The 23020-nt window shown below is 35.1% G+C and overlaps 1 protein-coding gene across 1 annotated transcript in view; it reads right to left on the bottom strand.

The window, feature by feature from the left end:
- Positions 1-12419: 12419 nt before the first annotated feature.
- Positions 12420-23020, bottom strand: part of LOC138705721 (kinesin-like protein KIF23) — a gene marked incomplete at its 5' end in the record, with an annotated part of 61118 nt that continues 50517 nt past the window's right edge. Inside the window, one exon of the mRNA XM_069834292.1 lies at positions 12420-14740. Within this exon, the coding sequence (XP_069690393.1) occupies positions 14648-14740 (93 nt within the window). The remainder of the gene's footprint in view (positions 14741-23020) is intronic.

Genomic DNA, 23020 nt, shown 5'->3' with positions numbered 1-23020 from the left:
AAAGAATCAAAAGTGGAAGCCTTAAACGCGGAATATTTTAACATTACTTCTTATGAGAAGGCTCAAAGGACCATTAATAAATGAATGTTAAAGGCGGGAAATTTTTATAAGTTGGAGCACTATATCGTACAGAGTTGTTCTTGTTTGTAGTGGGGACTATTCCTGCAGTATGTATATTGATGAAACAGAAGTTGTGAAAGAATTGAAACTTTCACGAGGAACACCGCATCACAAGCTCGACTTTTGTCTATGATTAACATTTCTGTTTGAAAGAGACGGATTATATGCAAGGATTTTTATAAGAATTAAACGCTTAATATTGTATTTATTGATATATTATATCGATGGATAAGAAGTGATACCTCGTGTTTGTAAATTTGCAGGTGAATTAAACAACATTTTAATTTTTATCTAAAAACAGATCAAATTTTTACATATGTTTCTGTTTTGCAAGACAAAATATTAGTTAACTGTCCAATTTCGTGAACATAACAATAAATACCGGTAGTTCATATAAATAATAGTGCAGTTAAACTAAATTACCTTTTTTTTGCAGGTACGAGATACCACTTCGTAGCTATCGATATATTACTATATTATGCTTTATTAATTTCGTGTGAATGCCACTACGGTGGTCTAGTGGCTAGAATACTGATCTCCTGCGGACACGGATTCGATCTTTCGTGAATCTTCGATTTATAACTTCTGTTGGGAAAGCCCATGGTCCAGTTAACACAGGACAGTTCCTTTTTTTATATTAAAAGTCTATCAGTTTATTTGCAAATATCTTTTGTCTTGGTAACTTCACATTTGGGACTAATTTGCAGTGAGTCGTGTATTTAATACCGATATCTTATCAATTTTTGAAATGACTATTACACTTTTACTACGTTATACTACTTTTGACCAATAAAACGGTAAAGCCCGATCGCAAACTCGTGGCACCAACATTCACCAGCTTCTTTCTGAGGCTTCAGAGTGGGGGGGGGGGGGGGAGAGGTTCTGTGTGCGCAGGCAACTGCTTACTCATAGAGCGTACTGTTCAAACACCCCACCAGCAAGTCTCTTGGGCGAGTCCATGTAAGTGGATGCCAGTTCGTCTTTCACACAGGTGCCACAAGTTTGTGATCGGGCTCTACGAAAGGACAGGTTTCAACCAATCATCGCTGTTTATTGCTACAATTTTATCACTTCCCTAGTATTTCTTTGTTTGCCACCATTTCAAACTGCAAATTATTTACGGGACTATAAAACATGCTTTGTGATTGACATTTGTTTCCTGCAAAGGTCAACTGAAAATGGCGGTTCCATTCAAACATTTTGGTGAAACTAACATGAGTGAAATAGAATTTTGGTGAGTCAATTAATACCTATTTTATTGTATTAGAGTACTTTATGTCTTATAATCTTATATATTTTCTTCTAATCGTGTAATAGTCAATTAAATCCCACTTCAGTTTTGATTTTCTCTAGATAAATCAAAACCTCTAGGTACTGAGATTACTGTTGATAGAAATTCTTAACATTGTTTCCTTTGCAATAATCCTGTCCTCAAATGGGAGAACTTCGGACAATTTACTGTCTGTTCTTAGCATACATCAAAATTCAACTGTGCTAATAGTCTTTGTTTATCACCATATCACCAACAAGGGAACCGTCCCAGGTCATGGTGCTTGAATTATTTCAATGAAAATGCATATTTAAGCTAATTTTCGTTCGTTAAGAAACATGGTGATAGTCTTTCATTTCGCTTTTTTCTCGTTTACGAAATATATTGACTTGAAAATCGATGTTATTTGTGCTGCATCTTGCGCACATTCCAATCCACGTAATTCCGCGACTCAGTATCACAGCTCTTGTATTAATGCTCTAGTTTATTTTCTTTATCTCTTAACTTACATTAATACAGTACTCTTGCTGAAATACAAAGTCAATTTGGATTTTAATATGTATTAATTTTGTGACTCAACTTAAATATGAAGAGTCCACTGCAAGAATGATGGATGTCACTTTCTTGTCAAAAATGAACCAAGACTGTCAATGCATAGCTTAAGACATATAGAATGTACATAGCAGTAGCGGCCGGTGATCGAAATCCTCGGTGAGGCCAGATGCAACTAGTTTAAGTGCCTCCGATAGGAAATGTTTATTTATGATATTAATTATTGTTATATTATTAATATCATGATTACTGTATTATTATTATTATTATTATTATTATTATTATTATTATTAGTCTATTATTATTAGCCTACTATTGATGAAAAATAATGTCACTCACCAAATAAGCTGTTATGCTGTGAGTTTCAGTGATTGTTTCAGTGTGATGAAGCAACCCATATTATGTGTTGAAAATTCCCTCCTTTCTGTTCTTTTTATTTTTTCCCTTGACAGCAACGAACAAGGCCAACAGAGAAGTTTATTTTGCATCGCATTACCACTTAACCATTTATGTTGCCCATACCAGGATGCAATAGAAACTCGCGTTTTAAGATTATCTGTCAGAAAAATTGTCAGCGATGTCGTAGGTATCTCGGTAGACTCTCTCTTTATTTAAAACTTCCTTTCTTTCAATATTATTTCTTCTTGAAAAAAGGACACTTTAACAATGAATTAACTACACCAGCATTATTTCTCGCATTTATTTCTGTTTATATTTTCCCGAAACATATAACAACACTGGCCTAGATTCACTACTGTACTACGAATTACAATAGTACAACACCCTCGCTTAAGTCATAAAGTGAGACATAAGGGGAGGGAATAGTGTGGGTCTCTGCCTGCCAAAAAGCTGGAATTTGTGTTATTTATGGCCTATTTAGGAAGACAAGTCACCATTGCTATTCCCACCCCACTCTACCCTTGAGGCCGGCCCATGGATGTGAGGAGTGAAACCTGACCAGGCCACGAGGCCAGACGAATTGTGCCTCAGCTACAACGTTTTAAGCGCAAGCTCAAACCCCGCGAAAATACAGGAAATTCAGAAGACAGACCCGGCGCGAACGATTCTGGCCTCAGGAACAAATTTTACTGCAAAACAGGTCTATATACATCACAACCAGACCCGGCACGAGCAATTCTGGCCTCAGGAGTAAATTTTACTGCAAAACAGGTCTATATACATCACAAAGTTTTAAAATGCTTCTACAGCGATACTTCATTCAAGTAACTAATACGTTATATAAAAACACAAAATTTGATTTCTGTTAAGCCAAGTGACTGAGGCCCGGCCTCACTTGCCTCAGTCAATCAGCCACCACTGGTACATAGAGAATTATATGGCATTAACACTGATAGTCATTGTCCAGTAATGATCGGAAAATCACAGTTAAGCTTTGAGCACTAAGCATTTCAAACTTTCAATTGCTTCTCCTGAAAAATGTATTCCAAACAACATCCATCATTCACACTCTTCTGTAACACACACAAATTGTTTACAACATGCAACAATGTTGCAAGAAAGTTATCAAACTTCCTCACGTGTTTCTCCATCACATATCCACACCTCTGCCACATGTATATTAGCATGTCTTTGAGAACAGATGAATGAAAGTGGTAATACAAAATGGAATGTAATGTCATTATGAAGCCCTTATCGTGGAATTTGTCTCTAATGTTTTCATAGATAATTTTATGTCTGAAATATTCATCTTCCCTTCGAATTACAATTTTATATTGTCTAAAAAAATACACATTCAAGGGCTGCACAAATCTTGTAGTTTTTGGAGAGAATTTTTTGTTTTAATTGTCTTACCATGTAAAGTATTATTCACTTCATCAGCATATATAAATCCCACAAGGGTAGCTGCCTTCAGTAAGGGTTGCCAAAAGACACAGCATACTAAACAAATAAAAATAAAAGTAAACATTTGTGTTATGATTATTATTTTCAAATGGAAGCTACCCTTGGGAAAGTACATTTATTCAATAATTACACTAGAGAACAACTGTTCCGCAGTAAAAAAGAAAGTTGGTAATTCATATGGAAACCGATGCCCTGAGTCCGAAAATGATTTCATTTTTTATGTATCACGTCTAGTTTTGTCGCAATTTCAATTTTTCGATATTTATTGCCGCGCAATATTCACTATACATTAAGCCGAGGTGCCCCCTAGCTGATGGCACTAAATTTCCACAACTGAATATTTTTATTCTAATATTGATCTCAGAATGATGTTTCATCATCCCATCCCCTATCACCCCATCCCCTTTCTCACTTTGCCGGGAAGTTGTTCTTTACAGAAAACCCTAATATACAGTTCTTAAATCTTGTCAGTTGAGCAGCTGGCTTAGTTCTGTGAACAAGTGTGAATTTTGTTACAGTGGAGTCCCTAGAATCGTAGTGCAAAAGCGTGATTTAAAAAATTGAATATGGCGAGTACATCAGGATTGCGTAGGAGACAGTGTATACAAAATCCTTTGAAGTTTTGCTATATTTGTGGGTGTTATATGTTCGATGGAAAAGTTCGTAAAATAGATTCGTTTGTAAAGAAGCTATATTTTGCTTACTTCAAAGTAAAAGTTGGTGACATGATAAATCATTTGCACCTCAAAGTGCCTGTAACAATTGTGTAGAAGGATTGCGTTGCTGGTATGCAGGAAAATGGAAAGCAATGCCATTTGCTATACCAATGGCATGGGATGAGCAGAGGAATCACTATGAGAACTTATTTTTGTATGTGTAATGTTACTGGTTACAACAAGGAAAACAAGAAATCAATTAAGTATCCAAATCTTCAGTCAGCTTTGAGGCCTGTTTCTCATGGACTTACCTGTACCTACACCACCAGCAAACTGGGATGACAGTGAATCTGAAAGCAGTTCCACGAATGCAGATACTGAAATGTCTTCTGATCCAGATGAATTTGACAATTCACCAAAAAAATTTACCCAACCTGAACTGAATGAGTTGGTAAGGCAATTAGGACTCACCAAAAAGAAAAGTGAATTACTAGGCACTAGACTGCATGAGAAGAACATGTTGGCACCTGGAGTTACATTTTCGTGTTACAGGAATCGTGAAAAACTTTTCCGGTAATACTGTACACAGGAAGATAAGTGGTATATTGTACAGTTCTAAGAAATCTACTAAAACAGTTGGGAGAGGAGGTATATGAGCCCAAAAGTTGGAGGGTTTTATTGATTCTTCGAAAAGTAGCCTTAAGGCAGTATTGCTTCTTAATGGCAATAAATTAGCGTCCATACCATTTCCACATTCTACAGTCCTAGTGGAATCATATGAAACATTAAGGTTGGTTCTCGAAAAAAATTAAATATCATGAACATGAGTGGCAAATATGCAGTGACCTGAAGGTTGTTGGTTTACTATTCGGACAACAGGGAGGATACACAAAATTTCCATGCTTCCTGTGCGAGCAGATAACAGGGCCAGGAACAAACATTGAAACATTGTATACTGGCCTGAAAGAAAGCAACTAACGCCAGCAGACAAAAATATTAGCAATGTAAGTCTCGTTGCTCATAAGAAAATAAATACTTCCCCAGTTAACTTACATATAAAACGGAGTCATGAAGCAATTTGTCAAGGCACTAGACAAAATACTTTCTTGCTTCCAGTACTTATGTACGAACTCTCCTTCATTGTTACACGCTGAAATCAGGGAGTGAATTGAATATTTGATGGCCCACAAATTCGAAAACTGATGATGGACCATAATTTCACCAGTACTTACAATGAAAGAAACAGAAGAAAGTGCATGGAACGCATTCAAAGAAGTTGTGAAGACATTTCTTGGTGACGTGAAGGATCCATGGTACAAAGAAACTGTTGAAAAATGTTGGACAAGTTCAAAGTGCTCGGTTGTAACATGAACCTAAAGCTCCACTTTCTAATGGACCATATAGATTACTTTCAGGCGAATTTAGGAGCCCTCAGTGAAGAGCAAGGTGAAAGCTTCCACAGGACCTAAAAGAGGTAGAGCAACGCTACCAGGGACGTTGAGATGTAAATATGATTGCCGATTACTGTTGGAGTATTGAAGAGAATACTCGAGGACTTCACACACACTAAGATTCCATGGAAAGAGAAAAAGCGAAACCGAGGACGTCTAACATAGGCTACATTCTGAAGGTGAGCTCTCTGCTCTTATAATTTAGTTTAGTAAAATGTTTTGCTTGTACAGTATATAGGCTTAATGTTCCTGTGAATTCTTAACTGTTTATTTTATTGTTATACATCGTAGAAAAAAATAGATGAACGTGTTAACGAATCAGATACATAAAATAATTATATAATTTCTACGAACACGCTGTAACTTATAATTTTATTTTGTGGCAAAATAACGTTTTGCTACATTGCCAAAAAACCTGACGTGGTACGGCAAAACAAAATGCATTTTTGAATTCAGCAGGCCGAAATTAGTAAAAGTTGCATATTTATATTTATACCGCAGAAAAAAAAGTTCTCATTTGTTCCCTAGTGTTATTAGTAATCAGATAGAATATAAAGAAATTTAGGTGTACAGATGATTGCTTAAAATCTGAACAGAATATTTCGTCTTTTCTTCATTATACATCTTGATTACACAACTTTTAACACTATATCACTTCGGCAAACTTATGTGTCTTTCACATGTTAAACATGTTAACAGGTAATAAAATTTAACACGTGAAAGACATATTATACGTTTTCCGAAGAATATTTCATTACGTCTACAGCAATAATTTTCACAATTTTTAAAGGAATTCCAAAAGACTTAAAACATTCAACTGAGAATTTTGGAATTGTTCCCCTTGCTTCGAACAATAACCCAAATACTTCAATCTGTCCTTGCATATGATAATAATCCCTAAAGTATTCAATTGTATGGTCATAAATGGTCTTTCCTTCATCTACTGCTATGGGTTGTTCAACTGCAGTTTCAAAATGCATGGTGATATCATTTATCTGACCACTCCGGAATTCAGAAGTAGTAGTGTGTCTTTCTTAACATCCAGAAGAAATACATCTCTTACCCATCTCCTCACGTGATTTTTGTCAGTTTACAGGAAGTACTTGCATCGACCACGACATCAAATGGCTTATCTTTGTCTCTAAAAGTTGTTTTACTTTAGGTCCAAATTCTTAAAAGCATATGTACAGTCGTGTTCCTAGACTTCCAGCTGCATACTTGTGTACGAATGAGCAACATGCCATGGATTGCACTACTACTGCATTAATGTGAATTAAGAGACAAAAATTGACTAGAGCATTCATGCGAGAGCTGTGATACAGTGTTGTGGACGCAAGAACGACTTGTAACAACGACTTTCAAGTCAATATATTTCATAAACGAGGAAAAAGCAAAACAACCGAATATCACCACGCTTTTTAACGAACGAAAATTAGCTTAAATTTGCATTTTCATTAAATTCAATCATCATGATCTGGGTGGTTCCCTTGTAAGACTGGTGAAGAATATTTGTATAATGTTGAGATAATATTTAAACAGTGAAGTGACAGAAATAGTCAAGATGAGGGTTGATGATGATTAGGAAGCAAGGAATAAGAAGGAGAAGGCTAGGGGAGGGGGACAGGGAAATAATATAATAAATTGAAATATACAGGAAGAGTAAATCATTTAAGAGTTAGTAATTGTAAATGATAGAAATAAAATAGAAAATGGAGAAAGAATTAAATAGAGAATAAAATGGATAGGAAAGAAAACCATGAGTAGGAAAAGAAGGTGAAAGTATGATGGAGACATAGAATATATAGAAGGTGACTGGTAGAAGAAATGATATGAAAGTGAGAGGACATAGTAGATTAGTCTGTGAATAAGAGAAAATAGGAGCAGTTTTGGTCACGTAACGTGTAAAAATGTTAAAGTACTGTAATGAAAGGATATGCTGGCCCATATACGATAATGTGAAGGGCCAGCAGAACCGAATAATATGTTATGGGACAATAAATCATATATCTTATCATAGCCTAGCCTATCACATTGTATCGTATCGAATCAAATCTCGTATATATATATATATATATATATATATATATATATATATATATATATATATCATATCGTCGGTCCAATGCCAAAACCACGAATGTGCAAAATCTTACTTTTGAGATAAACGCATTTTAATATTCAAAGAGCTCGGAAAAATCAGGTTTTATAGTTACATTTATGTTTTCACTGCCAACATGTGTAACTAGTTATGCTATTTCTTAGGACATACAAATTACCTCATTTGTTTCATATGTTAAGGACATTTTAAGGGTTTAGGTACAGCTTGCAGCAGTAAAATTTTGGAAATATTCAGTTTTTTTTCTCCTCCATTACTGTATTTTGTAAAATACTGAAAATTAGTATGTGTAAAACACTGTCCTTCTGTTATATGAAAAAAAAATATTTTTACGATTTAAAAAAATTTACATTTTTTTTTTTTTTTTCAAAATTCAGTTCACTGTGCAGTGATGAAGCATTTCCCACATAACTAAAAAACTATCCAACATTCTGTAATAAATTTTTTGTGTGTATTTATGCATGTCATATCTACAATATGATGCAAGATCACTTCTCTACCTTTGATAGATTGTCTGATAAAAATAAATTCATTTTAAAAAATGGTCAAATATCAGTACAAAACAAAAAAAGTTATATTATTTATTAAGGAGTGTAGTTGAAGGAGCATGACATTGTAAACATGAGTTTCAGTAATAAAATAAAAGAGAGAAAATATGAAAAAGTTGTCCCGCACTGTGGCGTCGCGGTCTAAGGCAGGATGCCTAGGACTCGCGTTACAGAATGCGCTCTGGTTCGAGTCCTCATGGGGGAAGAAATTTTTTCATGAAATTTCGGCCAGTGTATGGGACCGGTGCCCACCCAGCATCGTGATGCACTTGGGGAGCTACAATAGGTAGCGAAATCCGGTTGTGAATGCCAGCTATAACGGCTGGGGGATCATTGTGCTAACCACACGATAACTCCATTCTGGTTGGATGATCGTCCACTTCTGCTTTGGCATGTGGGCGTGAGGCCAGCAGCCGGCTGGTCGGTCTAAGTATACATGGGCTCTGGCGCCAAGGATATGGAAAAGTTACAAATTTATGAGTTATGAGGGAAACTCTTCATCACTGCACAGTAAACTGTCACCATTTTGAATTTTGAAAAAAAAAATATATAAATAATTTTTTTAAATCGTAATTTTTTTTTTTCATGTAACAGAAGGACAGTGTTTTACACATACCAATTTTCATTATTGTACAAGATACAGTAATGGAGGAAAAAAATGTTGAATATTTCCAAACATTTTACTGCTGTAAGCTGTACTTAACCCCTTAAATAATTGTTCGTATTAGTTTTTTCTTCGCATGGCAGAATTTCAGAATGTTTCAAGTGCTGTTTGCAGACGTAATAAACTAATTGTGAAATTAACAAAATCTGAAACTTCCAAACCTGTACTAAAAGCGCTGGCATTAGAAGCTGTGAACAATAGATACCCACCAGAAGAATGGTTACATATCTACACAGATGGGTCTACTATCGATAACAACTCAGGATCAGGAATTACGTGTGCGTTATTCTCATTTTATCAACCAGCAGGATATCATACAACAAATTTTGATGCGGAAATAATGGCTATTCATATCTCACTCCAACACCTACTATACAGAATAGATAAATTTCAAAATCCTGTCATTCTCTCTGATTCTAAAGCAGCATTATATGCAATAAATTCATATAAAATTATGTCAATCCAAATTAAAGAATGTCACAAAATTATCCAACAACTTCAAAAACTACAGAAAATAATTCAATTGCAATGGATACCTGCACATTGCGGAATTGCTGGAAATGAAACTGCTGACTTTCTTGCCAAAAAAGGATCCAATTTAATTCAGAATACAAATACAAGCCTCCCTTTTACATCCATCAAAAGACTAATTAAAAATAAATATAAAATCAAGCAAAACCAAGCACTATGTACCAAAGCCAAAGATAAAAATTGGAGCATTTTAATAAAAAAACCAGAAATTATTCCAGAAATCCCACGTAAATCTGCAGTAGCAAAATTCAGACTGCTTACAGAACACGATTATTTGGCCAAACACTTGAATAAAATAGGAATTTACACAAATCCAAATTGCCCTCTATGCAACAAAGAAGAAGAAATGACTGAAGATCATCTCATAACCTGTGAAGTTCTACCTGATGGATCCACCACAGAGAAATATTGGAGAGCAAGAACGCTAATGGCTTCGTTGCCAAAGCCCGGCATTAGATAACAACAACAACAATTGTGAAATTAATGGTTTTCAAGTATTTTCAAGGATAATGGGAGGACTTATTTATGATTACAAAATTAATTTTATAGAAATTTTTCTCTTCATTCTTACTTTCTAAAGAATTCTGTTATTGCTACATACACCGGAAAATACTCATTTGTTCAAGAAAATATAAATCATTATTAAATACGATAATATTCTTCTTGTAAAGAGACAAACTCATAGTACTGAAAATATTGAGAAATATGAGAGAACACAATCACTATTCATACTTAGAGTCCTCATCTGCATAAAGTTCAGGTAAATCATCACGAATGTTTCTGTTGTATTTCAATGAGTTGCAAGATCCATGGTACTCCCTCAGTATAGGCAAGATTCTCACACATTATTTTGAGATCCTGGAATTTGGCTTCAGCAATGGACAGATCTGCACTGTAGACTTTTTGGGAGTGGACCCTCACTTGGCCTGCCTCTTGGTCTCTTCAGATTGACTTGATGGAAATCAGATCTGGATTTATCTTTAAAAAATATTTGTCTTGGTTCCGTTCTTAGATACTGCAACCAACGAACATTTCTTCATAGAATGTTGTTTTAAAGTCTTTCTTACGAAAATGACTAAGCTATCAAAGTCATCAAGAAGAAGAAGAAGAAGAAGAAGAAGAAACGGTGAAGGTTTTTTTGGATAATACAAATCAATTTTGCCCATCCTTTAGGACAGGACTAAACTGGAACTTGTTTGATTTCTTATCTATCTTGGAATGTATAGAATCACATTCAATTTCGATATATCCATCTGAAAAAATCTGTGATCTTTGGTTTGTAAAGGAGAGTGCTAGTTCAGGAAAAGAATGCACATACCAATGAAGATAGAATTATTTTGTTGTTTCCTATGACTGTCTGACATCATGATTACTGTGTGAGACATCACATAGTTATAAACACAGGGAGAAATTTCTACTGTCCCACTTTTACGTTGAGTCTTATCCTTGATGTAACACTTTGTACCGTGATTTCCAAATTGTATATCCCCAGATTATAAACAGGCAATTTATGGGGGTAAAATATTGGATCTGCCTGTCCCTTTGGTGTATGTAAGACTGTTTGTAGTTCAAAATTGAAGAACAGTATTTCCGATCTAGACAAGATAATGCCTTGTATTCATTCCTAGCGTCTTGTGCAGAGTTCCTTTTTCCATGTGAAATTTATAATCGACATTATACATGTATTTTTTTAAAAGATAGAGTAACATTGTAATCATTGATAACCTGACTGTATTTCTTAATACCAACGAAGGTCTAAATCACACATTTTGCATCTCTCCTTAACTCCATTTTGAGCCTTATTAGTCAAACGACTTGTACTAAAATGTAAAAAATAATGGTATATTTGTTGGAAATACGTGCAACAATACTAATGACATAATTACGGAATCAACATAGCACCACACACATTGTTTCTGATATTAATAAAATGTAAAAATAAATAAATGAATGTGTGTGCTCCATTGTTACAAGTCCAATGCCAAAATCACGAATGTAGCACATTCGTTAATGCTGTCTTATTAGTTTGTTATGGTGTCCAGTGCCAAAATCACGAATGCGCCACATTCGCTGCTTTGGCATTGTACATTTTGATCTGGAAGTACATAAGTGTTTTAAGAATTGCGAATAACTCGGAATTGAATGATCATTCACTTATGTGACTTTGGCATAAGAATCTACACACCACACAGACTCAGAAAGTGCACTTAGGTGAAAATGCAAAATTTTGCACATTCGTGGTTTTGGCATTGGACCAACGATATCATTTATCATATCACTAAGACCACAGAATTTCACCTTATGCTTGTCCCCATCTCAGAAACGAATTTGAACACTGCCAAACTAGCAGACACCTACGCAAATTAAAAACTCAACATTTTTCTCCGAAAATTTTGGAACAAGGAATCTCTGCATTATGTCTTCTCGACTACTACGTTCCTAGTCCCAAGTATGAACCGAAGATTCTCTCTTCTTTTTTATTCTACAATTAGACCATGGAGGTCTGTTGCAATATAACTTACGATTTATTTCATATAATTTTTAAGCAGGTACCCGATAATGTGTACTGCTTTACATAATCTAAGGATTGAATTAATAGTCAAAATTATGTTGATAGACATTTACAAATAAAAACAGAACAAAATGTATTAGTAAATTATACCCTTATATTATACATAGTGCATATTTTTAAAACTAGTACAAAATTGTATCAACAGACGTGTAACACATTTTAACATTTTACATTATACAGATCTACCTCTGTGAAACCCTAGATCATATATATCCAGATTGCTCAGCCTTATAGCCTTCGACGGTAATAACTTTTGTCAGGTTTACTATTCTGCCATCTAATTGTTACATAGGAGTCACGTCATAACTCCCATTTGAATTGCATTACTAAGAGACATAACAAATTCAAACAAATACCTCCGTCTTTGACGGTCTTATTAATCAATTTTCTTTAATTATCTATTTATATTTCAATTTGTATAATCATATTTTTGTAAAAGGCCAGGGTCCAAGAGATCTGGTACTTTTAATAAAAAACATCTTAAAACTCAACTTTTGAATTGCATTAGCGACTGTACTGCCATCTCGTGTTCATTTACGTCGGACAGGTGGCGATCCTGGCAGTTGTTCTCTTCAAAGTGCTGCCGATTTTAACATAGGGATGAGCAATCTGTTACATATATGATCTAGGGTGAAACTAACATTGTTTCTAATATCAAAACATTTTGTATAAATACAATAAGCAAATGTAGCTTCATTGCGAATATTACACAGTGTAAGAAAACTGTAATAATGAATGTTAAATTCTTATGTAAGCAAGTTTAATTTATTTTCCAGGTGATATAATGGATTATAAATAAACAAAGCTGTAAGTTGTGATAAAATATGACAAATTTATTACAGATACCAGTACCTTTGACTGTGATTATACAAAGGTCAATTCAGAGAACAGCTGCACGAAACATCTCACAAACATTACAGTACCAATATGTACTGGTACCAGTATAGTACGAATTTCTACAAGTTTTATTAAAGTGTTTCCAGCATTTCAATCTTTTTTAAACTTGAATTTGTTACACTTGGTTCATAGATCTCTATACATTTCTTGGCAATAAACGCACTGCGTCCAGCACGTCTGTTGCAATCTTTATTATGTGGGAATTTTAAGATGTGAATTAGCGGTACAATAAATAATTTGAATACTGAATCACTGAGTTAAATTACTGAAATTAAGCTACCAATATATGAAAAGATGTAACTTAAAATGTCAATAATTTGAAATTAAAATTGTTCATAACAATTAAGAACTTTGAATTTAAAAAAAAAACTGAAAACTTTAAAGTACACTGTGTGCCATTTTCTGTGTATACTTCCAAATTATTGGTACCAGTATACAGAATAAGTCATAAGAGTGTTTGAAAAACGCGTGAGAGTGCTCCTGGATCAAAAATAAGAACAATTCCTTATATGAAAATTTGATGGAGAATGCTCATTTATTGGAAAACATAGTAATAATGGCTTTTGTTTTCATAAGTATCTGTTCACATTATTGTATTGCTTTTGTTTTGATTTTGTACCATATTACTGTGTTTTTGTTTTGATTGGTCGCAGTGGTCCAGTGCCTTGGCCACCCAGATCACCCGACCTCACCTCATTAGATTTTTACCTTTGGAGTAACTTGAAGGCTGTCGTCTATGCTACACCAGTAAATGATGCAGAAGAGCTATTGCAACGTGTTGAAAATGCATGCCAATTGATCCGTGATGACAACATGGTGTTTGAGCAAACTCGCCTGTCATATGTACATCGCACTCAGGCATGTGTAAACAGCAGAGGGGGACACATTGAGCACCTTTTGTAAACGTTAAATGACACGTTTCCAAACATGTACTTGTGACACAACAATAAGGGAACAAAACATTTCTTCAATAAATAAGCATTTTCTGTCAAATTTTCATATAAGAAATTCTTATTTTTTTATCCAGGAGCACGCTCACACGTTTTCCAAACATACTTATGATTCACCCTGTATAAAAATCCAATGAAAAATTGAAGTGTCTATGACGTCTTCAAACTTATAGGTTGTTCATAAAAACTTCGTTGCAAAAACCAAACATTATTAGAAATAGTAGTTTTAAGTATTTTTAAAATTTACTAAGTTGTATTCACAATAAAAATAGCATTACTTAAAATAGTAGGTTGCCATAAAATGGGTCAATAGGAATGCTGTCCTATTCACCCCAATTTACGGCAACTTACTATCAATCAAGTACCGATTCCAGTATTTGTAATGTATTTTCTAACAGATTCATTAATGGAGGAGAAATTAACGAATGACTTTCAGTTATATTTACCACAGAATTATTTAAGCTACAGCATTTGTTGTACTACCTCTTTGGGGCAGAAGTTTTGGAGACTTCAGTGACTGTTGCTGTGCTGGCGAACGATGAGTTTCAGCCTGCAAAGTAATAACAATAATAATAATAATAATAATAATAATAACAATAATAATAATAACACTGATAATAATAATAATAATAATAATAATAATACAGATAATACTAATAATAAGTAGTAGTACCAATAACAACAAAAGTAGCATTTACTGTATATAGCAGCCTTTTTCCAACCTTTCTCAACATGTGGCACACTAAAGTTGTAATTTAAAATCCCGTGGAACAATCTAAACCAGTTATTCCTAACTAGAGATTTATAATCATAAAAAAGTAAAATCACATTTTTAAGCTTGGTCTTTGTGGCGAAAAAGGTTGGGGTTTATCTTGGGATTCTCCATTTTCCCCATATTAGGTTTCTACATTAACGTAGTATCGAATTTTGTTTTTAACTGAAGGTGGCTAGTGCGGAAAAGTTGCGACTTGTGGCAGGAAGACTGCAGGAGAAAGAAAATTAAATTTAGTCAATATCTTATGTCTCTGCATCAATATTGAAGATTCGAATTTATAATGCACACTTGTAAAACTTATTACGACAGTCTGCATACCTATACAGCTAACCCCATCAGCCAGATCTTTTAAAAGTAAGCTAATAGAGTACAGAAGGGAAGCATCTGGCCCAGTATGTTCTTGCTGCCAATAGGGTTAAGTGAGAGAAGAGAGGGATGCTGGCAGTCAGGGTTGCGTCTGCCCAGTAGTCGTATTTGGTAAGCTATACTGGCCAGGTTTGTATCGCTGTTCCTGTGAAATCATGTGTCATATCAGTGGTTTAGTGTAGATGTAATAGCTTTTATGCCCACGTTAATTCTGTACCCGCTGTGTTCATGAGAGTACTTTGTTCGCTACACCAGGACCGATAAGATAGTCACAACTACCAATCTATAAAGATATGATAACACATTTTCTTTGGATCAGAGAGTTAAAGACAAATGAACCAGGTGGAAAACACCCTTCAGTAAAAGACATCGCTCATGCAATTGCCGTCAAACTTACCGAGGTTTGGAAAGTAGCTTGTCTTCCTGCCATCAGCAAGCGTAGAGTAGTGGAAATGATAAAATTACACCATAGTAAATATTGAATATTCTCAAATCGCACAAACGAAGTGGGTCAACCCCAATGGCGCATGAGCAGGATTTTATTAATAAAGCTCGAAATCTGTTTGATATATGCACTTGTAAGTATTCAGACCCGGAAAGCCTCTGTGAATGTGGGTGAAGTAGGAAAGTTCTATCGAGAGAACTATCCTTTTTAATAGACCAGAGAAATGAACAAAATATGATGTCGGAATATGTATGATAAGCAAGCCTAGGGAGTTCAGTAGTTTAAAGACAGGTTAATAATACACAAAGTATGTATTGCTGGTTGTGTTTGTAAAGAAACGTCTTCCACCTAGTCCCGAAAGACTACCCATTCAACTTCATACTAGTGATCGGTTGTCTGGTTGTTGATAGCTAGCATTCCAAGAGTACAGGCGAGTACAAGTCTACTGTGCACAATTACTATGCCGAAAGTTTCACTGAAAAAGAAGATAAATTAAAGTAACTTGTGGAACTATACGGAAGTAAGTACTTTTGTACAGATAATATTAATATGAAATGTAACGTGTGCCACACTGTAATAAGGGGCGAGAGTTCCAAATATATAGAAGAGCATATCAAAACTCAAAGACATGAAGCTCATTTACAATTATTCATACGTAACAAGAAGGAAGCAAGCTCGCCTTGTTTCAAATTCTGATAGAGACAATGATTTTTTCCAGGATTTGTGTGAAATGATGGTGAGCGCCAACATTCCTTTTAACAAGTTGGAAAACTCCCACTTTAAGAATTTTATAGAAAGTTGTACAGGTAGAATTGCCCTATCTGAAACAACTCTACGTAAAGGATATTTAATGTCATGTTACGAAAATGTTCTGCATAGCATTCGAGAAGAAATATCTGATAACATTTGGGTTTCTGTAGATGAAACCAGTGATAGTAAATGTTGTTGGCATACTCAATCCACATAACACGGGGAAAAGGTTATTCCTGTACTATTTTGCAGTTCACTTTGTCAAACATAACGTAATCCTTTTGTTTTACGCTAAAGTTTGGGCGAGGAGTTGTTTTTGTTGTAGTCTGTACTAAAACACCCGTGTACGTATCGAATACTCACTGTGTGTAACAAGTGTCAGGGTTCAATAAACCTCCTTTCATACTTAACTTGTAAGAACTGTTTACCTGCTGAAGTCCCGGGCTTTGATGATAAGTCTTTCTTGTGTTAAATTTTAACGTACCTTGTTAACATGTTTCGACCTTTTTTTTTTTTTGGTCATCTTCAAAACTGGTCGTTGTTGATGTTGGCGCCTCTTGTTTCCTGTGTGGGTGCGTTCGTAGTGTAGAGTCAAAGAGTGTATGTGTTTTGAAATTGAGTTGTGTGTTGAGAATATCGTTGGGGTGTGTTTTCATGTATCTGTATATTTCGTATTGTTCTAGTGTGTTGAGTTTCTGGCTTTTTGGTTGGATGTGCAGTATTTCCATGTCTGTGTTGATGACTCTGTAGGTGTGGTTGGCATTTGTGATGTGTTCTGCATATGTGGAGGTGTTTTGTAATTTTGTTATGGCTGTGATGTGTTCTTTGTAACGTGTTTGAAATGATCTGCCTGTCTGTCCTATGTAGAAGTTGTTGCAGGTGTTACATTTGAGTTTGTATAAGCCTGTGTGGTTGTATTCGTTTGTTTGTGTTGTTTGTGTGTTGAGATGTTTTTGTAGGGTGTTATTTGTTCTGTATGCGATGTTGTAATTTAATTTCTTGAACGAGGTTGCAATTTTATGTGTGTTTTTGTTTTCGTATGTTAGTTATCATACATATTCTGAAGTGATACAGTGTTAAAAGTTGTGTAATCAAGATGTATAAAATATGATGATTGGCAATATCAACATTATGGCCACCAAGACACTACTTAAAAGGAAAGAAAGAAAAGGGAAGAGGCTCATTCGCCAACGATCTGAAGAAATGCGACTTCGATTCTGAGGAAGAGAAAAACAGATGTCAGTTACAAGCTCTGAGTCTTCACCTTCGGCCACTCGGAACAGCAGTGAAGCAGTGCGGATTCTGACTTCAAAGCGAAGACTTCTGCTGCTTAGGCTCACTTGTCTTTATCAAAATTACCTTCAGGACAGGCGTGTTGAGGAGAAACGTGGCTTTAATTGCAAAAGTCGAAATACCTGGGGCAGAAGTTACAGATCTGTCATGTCACACTCAGGTCGTTGAAAGATTTGTAAAAGTGGTAACTGATGCAAGTAAATCGGTGTTTGGACAAGAAGCTACAGATCGCTACACTCGAGCAAGACTGCGGTCAAGAAAAGAAATTCCATGCTTCGAAACGAAATCTGACTATGCAGTATGAAATTAACATTTTACACTGCAGTAAACTACTAAGGGTGGGTGGAAGGAATGGAGCTGGAAGTGCAGCCAGTGTTGCCACGACCTACTCACGAAAATCAGGAAAAAATCATCGAAAAAAAACAGGAGATTACAGTAGATTAATAAACATGAATTTCCTCTTTGTATTATATTATTAATTACAAAACCGTGTACTGTAAGAAAGATGATATGTTGTGTTACTATATAGCACATCCCTAACCAATGAAATGGAACAATTTTGCTAAATAAAGGCCTAATTACTGTCATCTCTACTCAGCGTATGCTATTTTGTTTTTACGTAGCAATGTCTTATTGACAATGTTTCGCATTAAAATGTATGAATCAGGAGGTTTTCGTATATTCACAAACGATTTTCGATAGAACAAGATTTATTTTAATGGTGATATTAAATACAGTATTGCATTAGCTGCAACTGTAACAGACAAGAAATTATCCCTTTTCTTGCTTTTGCATAACTACCCTTTAAACTGTTCATCATTTTCCCACTCTGATTTATAATATTCTGGGAGTATTTACTTTTCTTTCTTACTGGGACACTTTCACTCATTTTAAAAGATCACTGTGCAAGATATGTAACACAATTACCTACACTTCACTCTCTCACCGTTTCACGTGCACACAATCAGAAACAAATTTCACTACTGAATAAGTTTCTTTTTTCCTCTGTTTCCCGGGTACCCAAAACAATAATGAAATAACTTATATCACATGCTTATGTTACATGAAGATTATATACCCGAGTGTGTGTGTTTGGAGGAGGGTGTGCATCCTTTCGTGGTAAGGTTTCAAACATTCATTCTCTAATATCATTTTGTAATTATGTTTAAACTATCGAGTGGATTGGCGAGGGACATAACTCTGAGCCAAGTATATAAAACATGGTTTTTATCTGCAGTGTGCTGTGTGGTGATATAATCTGCTGCTTGACTCCAACCGAGAAGCGACACCTTGCTTCTTGTAAGCATCATTGTGGCGACGCTAACGAGTTAGGAGCAGGGAGACAAATGCAAACATTGTTTGACTTGTGTATAAGATGCAAAAATAAGACATGGTGACATAATAATTATATTTGTACTAAACTAATGAACTGAAAATCCGGGCATAGAACTAGGTGACTGCAGCTTGCCAAAAGAGCAGGAAAAATTCGGACTTTTGACAAAAAAATCAGTAGAGCAGTAGATTCAATGGAAAAACAGGAAATCTCCTGCTAAATCAGTAGGTATGGCAACACTGAGTGCAGTCACCTCCTCGTGGTGAGCATTGGGTTATTTCTGAGTGTAAATTTAAAGATAAAAATGAAGAGCTGCAAAAAAAAAAAAAAAAAAAAAAAAAACTGAAAACACACATAGAGCATTAGGCTCGCGAAACTTTAGAGCTGATGCGGAGACACAGGATATTGTCGAATTATTATTTTCTTTTTTTCTGCGGTCTTTCTGTCACAGGTTGCAACTTTTCTGCAATAGCCACTTTTACTTTTCGAAAAAAAAAAAAAAAAATCGATACACCCTATTCTACATCATTCCATCAACATTTCTCCATTCCGTCGTCATTCATAGAATTTCCCGAATGCCGGCTGGCGACGCATGGGGGGGGGGGGGGCTAGCCTAGGGACGAGTGGGGTTGCCTGCTCAGAACCTGGGCACACAGCGAACCTTAGGGTGGTCAACCAGTGTGTGTTTGGGAATGTGCTTAGCTTGAGGATCAGCACAATAGATCTAATAAGGTCGCTGTGGTGAATCATAGTGCCTCTTCCCTCAAATTCAAATTCAATTCAAGGTTGGTACGATATTCTAACTTGACTGAACTGGAAACCCTGGTAGTGCGTCAGTCATTCTCTTCTCTGCCGATCGCAAACATACACTACGTGTAGTCAATGTTTACTTGTGCCATGTTCATTGAAAGTTAACTTTTGTGGACTGCCTTTTTTTTTTTTTTACTGCTCTTTTCACTTTTTACTTTTCCAATTTTTGCTATAACTACCTTTACCAGTGGCGTAGTGTCAATGTAAGCTAAAAAGCTCAGCTTCCCCAGTTAATAATAATTTCATAATAAACCTGCAGTCTATGGACAAAATTATTTATTAATTTTAATAGAATTTATAATTACGCGTTAAATATTGTGATGTGGCAGCTCAGGATGATTTGTGATGCAGCAGCAAACTAGAAGCCTGCACACACCAGCTTCCAAGCAGACTGGTTTCTCACACTCATTCTTCTGTCTATCCCACCCCGCAGATTTTCCATCCCTTTCTAACTAAACTATCCTGGTCGCAAGGGTAGCAAGAAGCTAGCTTTTACATTGAAAATAAGTAGTTTCCGAGTTATCCCTTTCGTGAGTTGTGTTCAGTTGAAGTGTTAGTGTGCATTGTGGCTGATATAATAAATGAGTGAAATAACAGTTCCTGACACCAATTTACTTGAATTTCTTAGGACAATTCTATTATCAAGACTGACTTATGAACAAAAGTGCTATTTAAAAAACAAATGACCGACTCCCTTGCTGTCAATGAAGGACACAACCAAAAGACAGATGCATATTTACGTAATGATACTAATACTGTATCTATTGACCATTAATATTGTGATTTCTCTAACTATGACAGGGAGTGAGCTAGTGTTATACTATACATGTCTATTTGATGTGTAAACCGTGAATCATATTTTACTACGTACCATTTGAGGTCATGCCTTATTGGTGTTACTTACGAGGTTCCAACCAATCTTTGGCTGCTGACTTGACATTGACTACTAGGCCTATTTACTTTAAGACTATATTTTTGTAATACGTTTTCTCATACTACATGAAAGACAACTTGAATTAGCTTCCCCTGCTCAAAATTTCATGCTACACCACTGACCATTACTATTTTTATTTTCTCGCGGCACACCGGATGTAAATGACTGGTAGGCTTATGTAACAGGAAAGTATGTATTTATTAATTCACCATGAGTTTTAAGTGTAAGTGGTGAATTCTTTCAGAAACAAGAGAGCAATAGAGCAGTTCATTTTTACAGTCGTGCCAGTATTTGATATTATAATAAGTAAAATCTAAGCCACATTTTGATGTGCCACAGATTCTTAAAAAAAAAGCAAAGAGAAAGATGCTAATTGGAATAAAAAAAGATACAAAAAATTCGACAAATTTATACAGCAGTGATCCAGTACAAATACCTGCACTAACACCATGTGACAGTAAAAATAACTCACCATGAACGAATGAAATGATAGTTTTAACTGAAGACCTGAGAATGATAAGTGGATAAAGACCAAGACAGTAGTTTTGAAATAATCGAGAAAAACCATTTTCACAATTTTTTCAACATTCAATAAATGTTTTAATAGTCACTGAAAAGTTTCGGACATCTTTTAACATTTTATACCATTAAAGTAAACATTAATTTAATCTCCAATGAACAATTAATAAAAAAAGAAGGACGATGGAGTTATCCAGTTCTCCTCTCAATGAGAATTCTGAATTTCTTTCAATACAAAATGACAAAAATGCGAAATTAAACACTAGCTACATGAATAACTCCACTTAAAGTATGTTTTAACATTATAAGAGTAATCATTTTATGCCATTATAGTAAAAATAAAATAATTCCCTTTATATTATTTTCAACAAATATAAGAATAAACGTATCCAGTTCTCATACTCCAAGGAAGAATTCAAATTATTTCAAGACAAAATGTGTATGTAAATGTAAATACTATTTGCCAAAATAATAATGTCTGCAGTTGGTTCAAAGAATAGGAAACATATATTTATATGCTAGTATTTTGACTGTGTCCATATCTATGTCCTTTTTATTAATATCCACACCTACTCACGAATATTATACCATAATTTATACACTGAAGAAATGAACTTCTCAAGCTTCAAAATATCATGCATTTTTTTTTTCTGATTTCTTGGTAATGACGATTCGTACAGATTTCCAGCTAAATCTAAATTAATTTCATCCACATGCACTCATTTCTTCATAGCAAAATAAGTATCGGATACGAGCATGTTGTGTCTCAAACACTGCAATATTTTCACCTGAATATACAAAGATTTTACATATTCTAAACTCAAATAGTAGAAAAAATTGTAAATTATATTTTATTTAACGACGTTCGTAACTGCCGTGGTTATATCAGCATTGCCGATGTGTCTGAATTTTGTCCTGCAGGACTTCTTTTACATGCCAGTAAATCTAGTGACAGGAGCCTGTCGCATTTAAGCACACTTAAATGCCATAAATCTGGGCCGGGATCGAACCCGCAACCTCGGGCACAGAAGGCCAGCACCATCCAGGCCGACTCAGATAGTAGAAGTGCATAACATTATATCATACCTTGCCCTAGCATTGAACTCATACCTAACAAGTATGCATCTTGTACATTTTGTCATTAAAACTGTCAAGAATACTCTTCTTTATATCTACAGGAAACTTCTGTGTACATTACCACTTGCATTTGCAGCAGTCCTCAGAGTTACGTTTTGGAACTAATTTTCCACTGGTGGACATGCATGCTTGTCCACTATTGATGTTAAGTTTTCCTTTAATTTTCCATTTTCCATAGTTTTAGATCGCTTCTTGAACTTTACAAGAGATTCCTGAACAACATTATCATTATCACTTGAGTCTGTCACAACATAACTTGGATCATCAACAAGGTCATACGAAAAATCACGAAATTTCAGAGAAATTGCCATACATTAGACATGCCTGTTGTACATATCACGCTACTCTGCTGTCACATTGAGAGTGAGAACAGGATAAGTCTGGTCTTTGTCCACTTCTCCTTCTCAACAAAAGTAGAAATCTAGAAAATGATAACATTCAGAGCCATGTAGTTCTCTTTGTCAAAGT

This window comes from Periplaneta americana, chromosome 9, assembly GCF_040183065.1.
Source record: "Periplaneta americana isolate PAMFEO1 chromosome 9, P.americana_PAMFEO1_priV1, whole genome shotgun sequence".
In the NCBI taxonomy this organism is placed as follows: domain Eukaryota; kingdom Metazoa; phylum Arthropoda; class Insecta; order Blattodea; family Blattidae; genus Periplaneta; species Periplaneta americana.
Note: the sequence above shows the minus strand (reverse complement) of the source record. Positions and strands in the feature narration are given on the sequence as shown.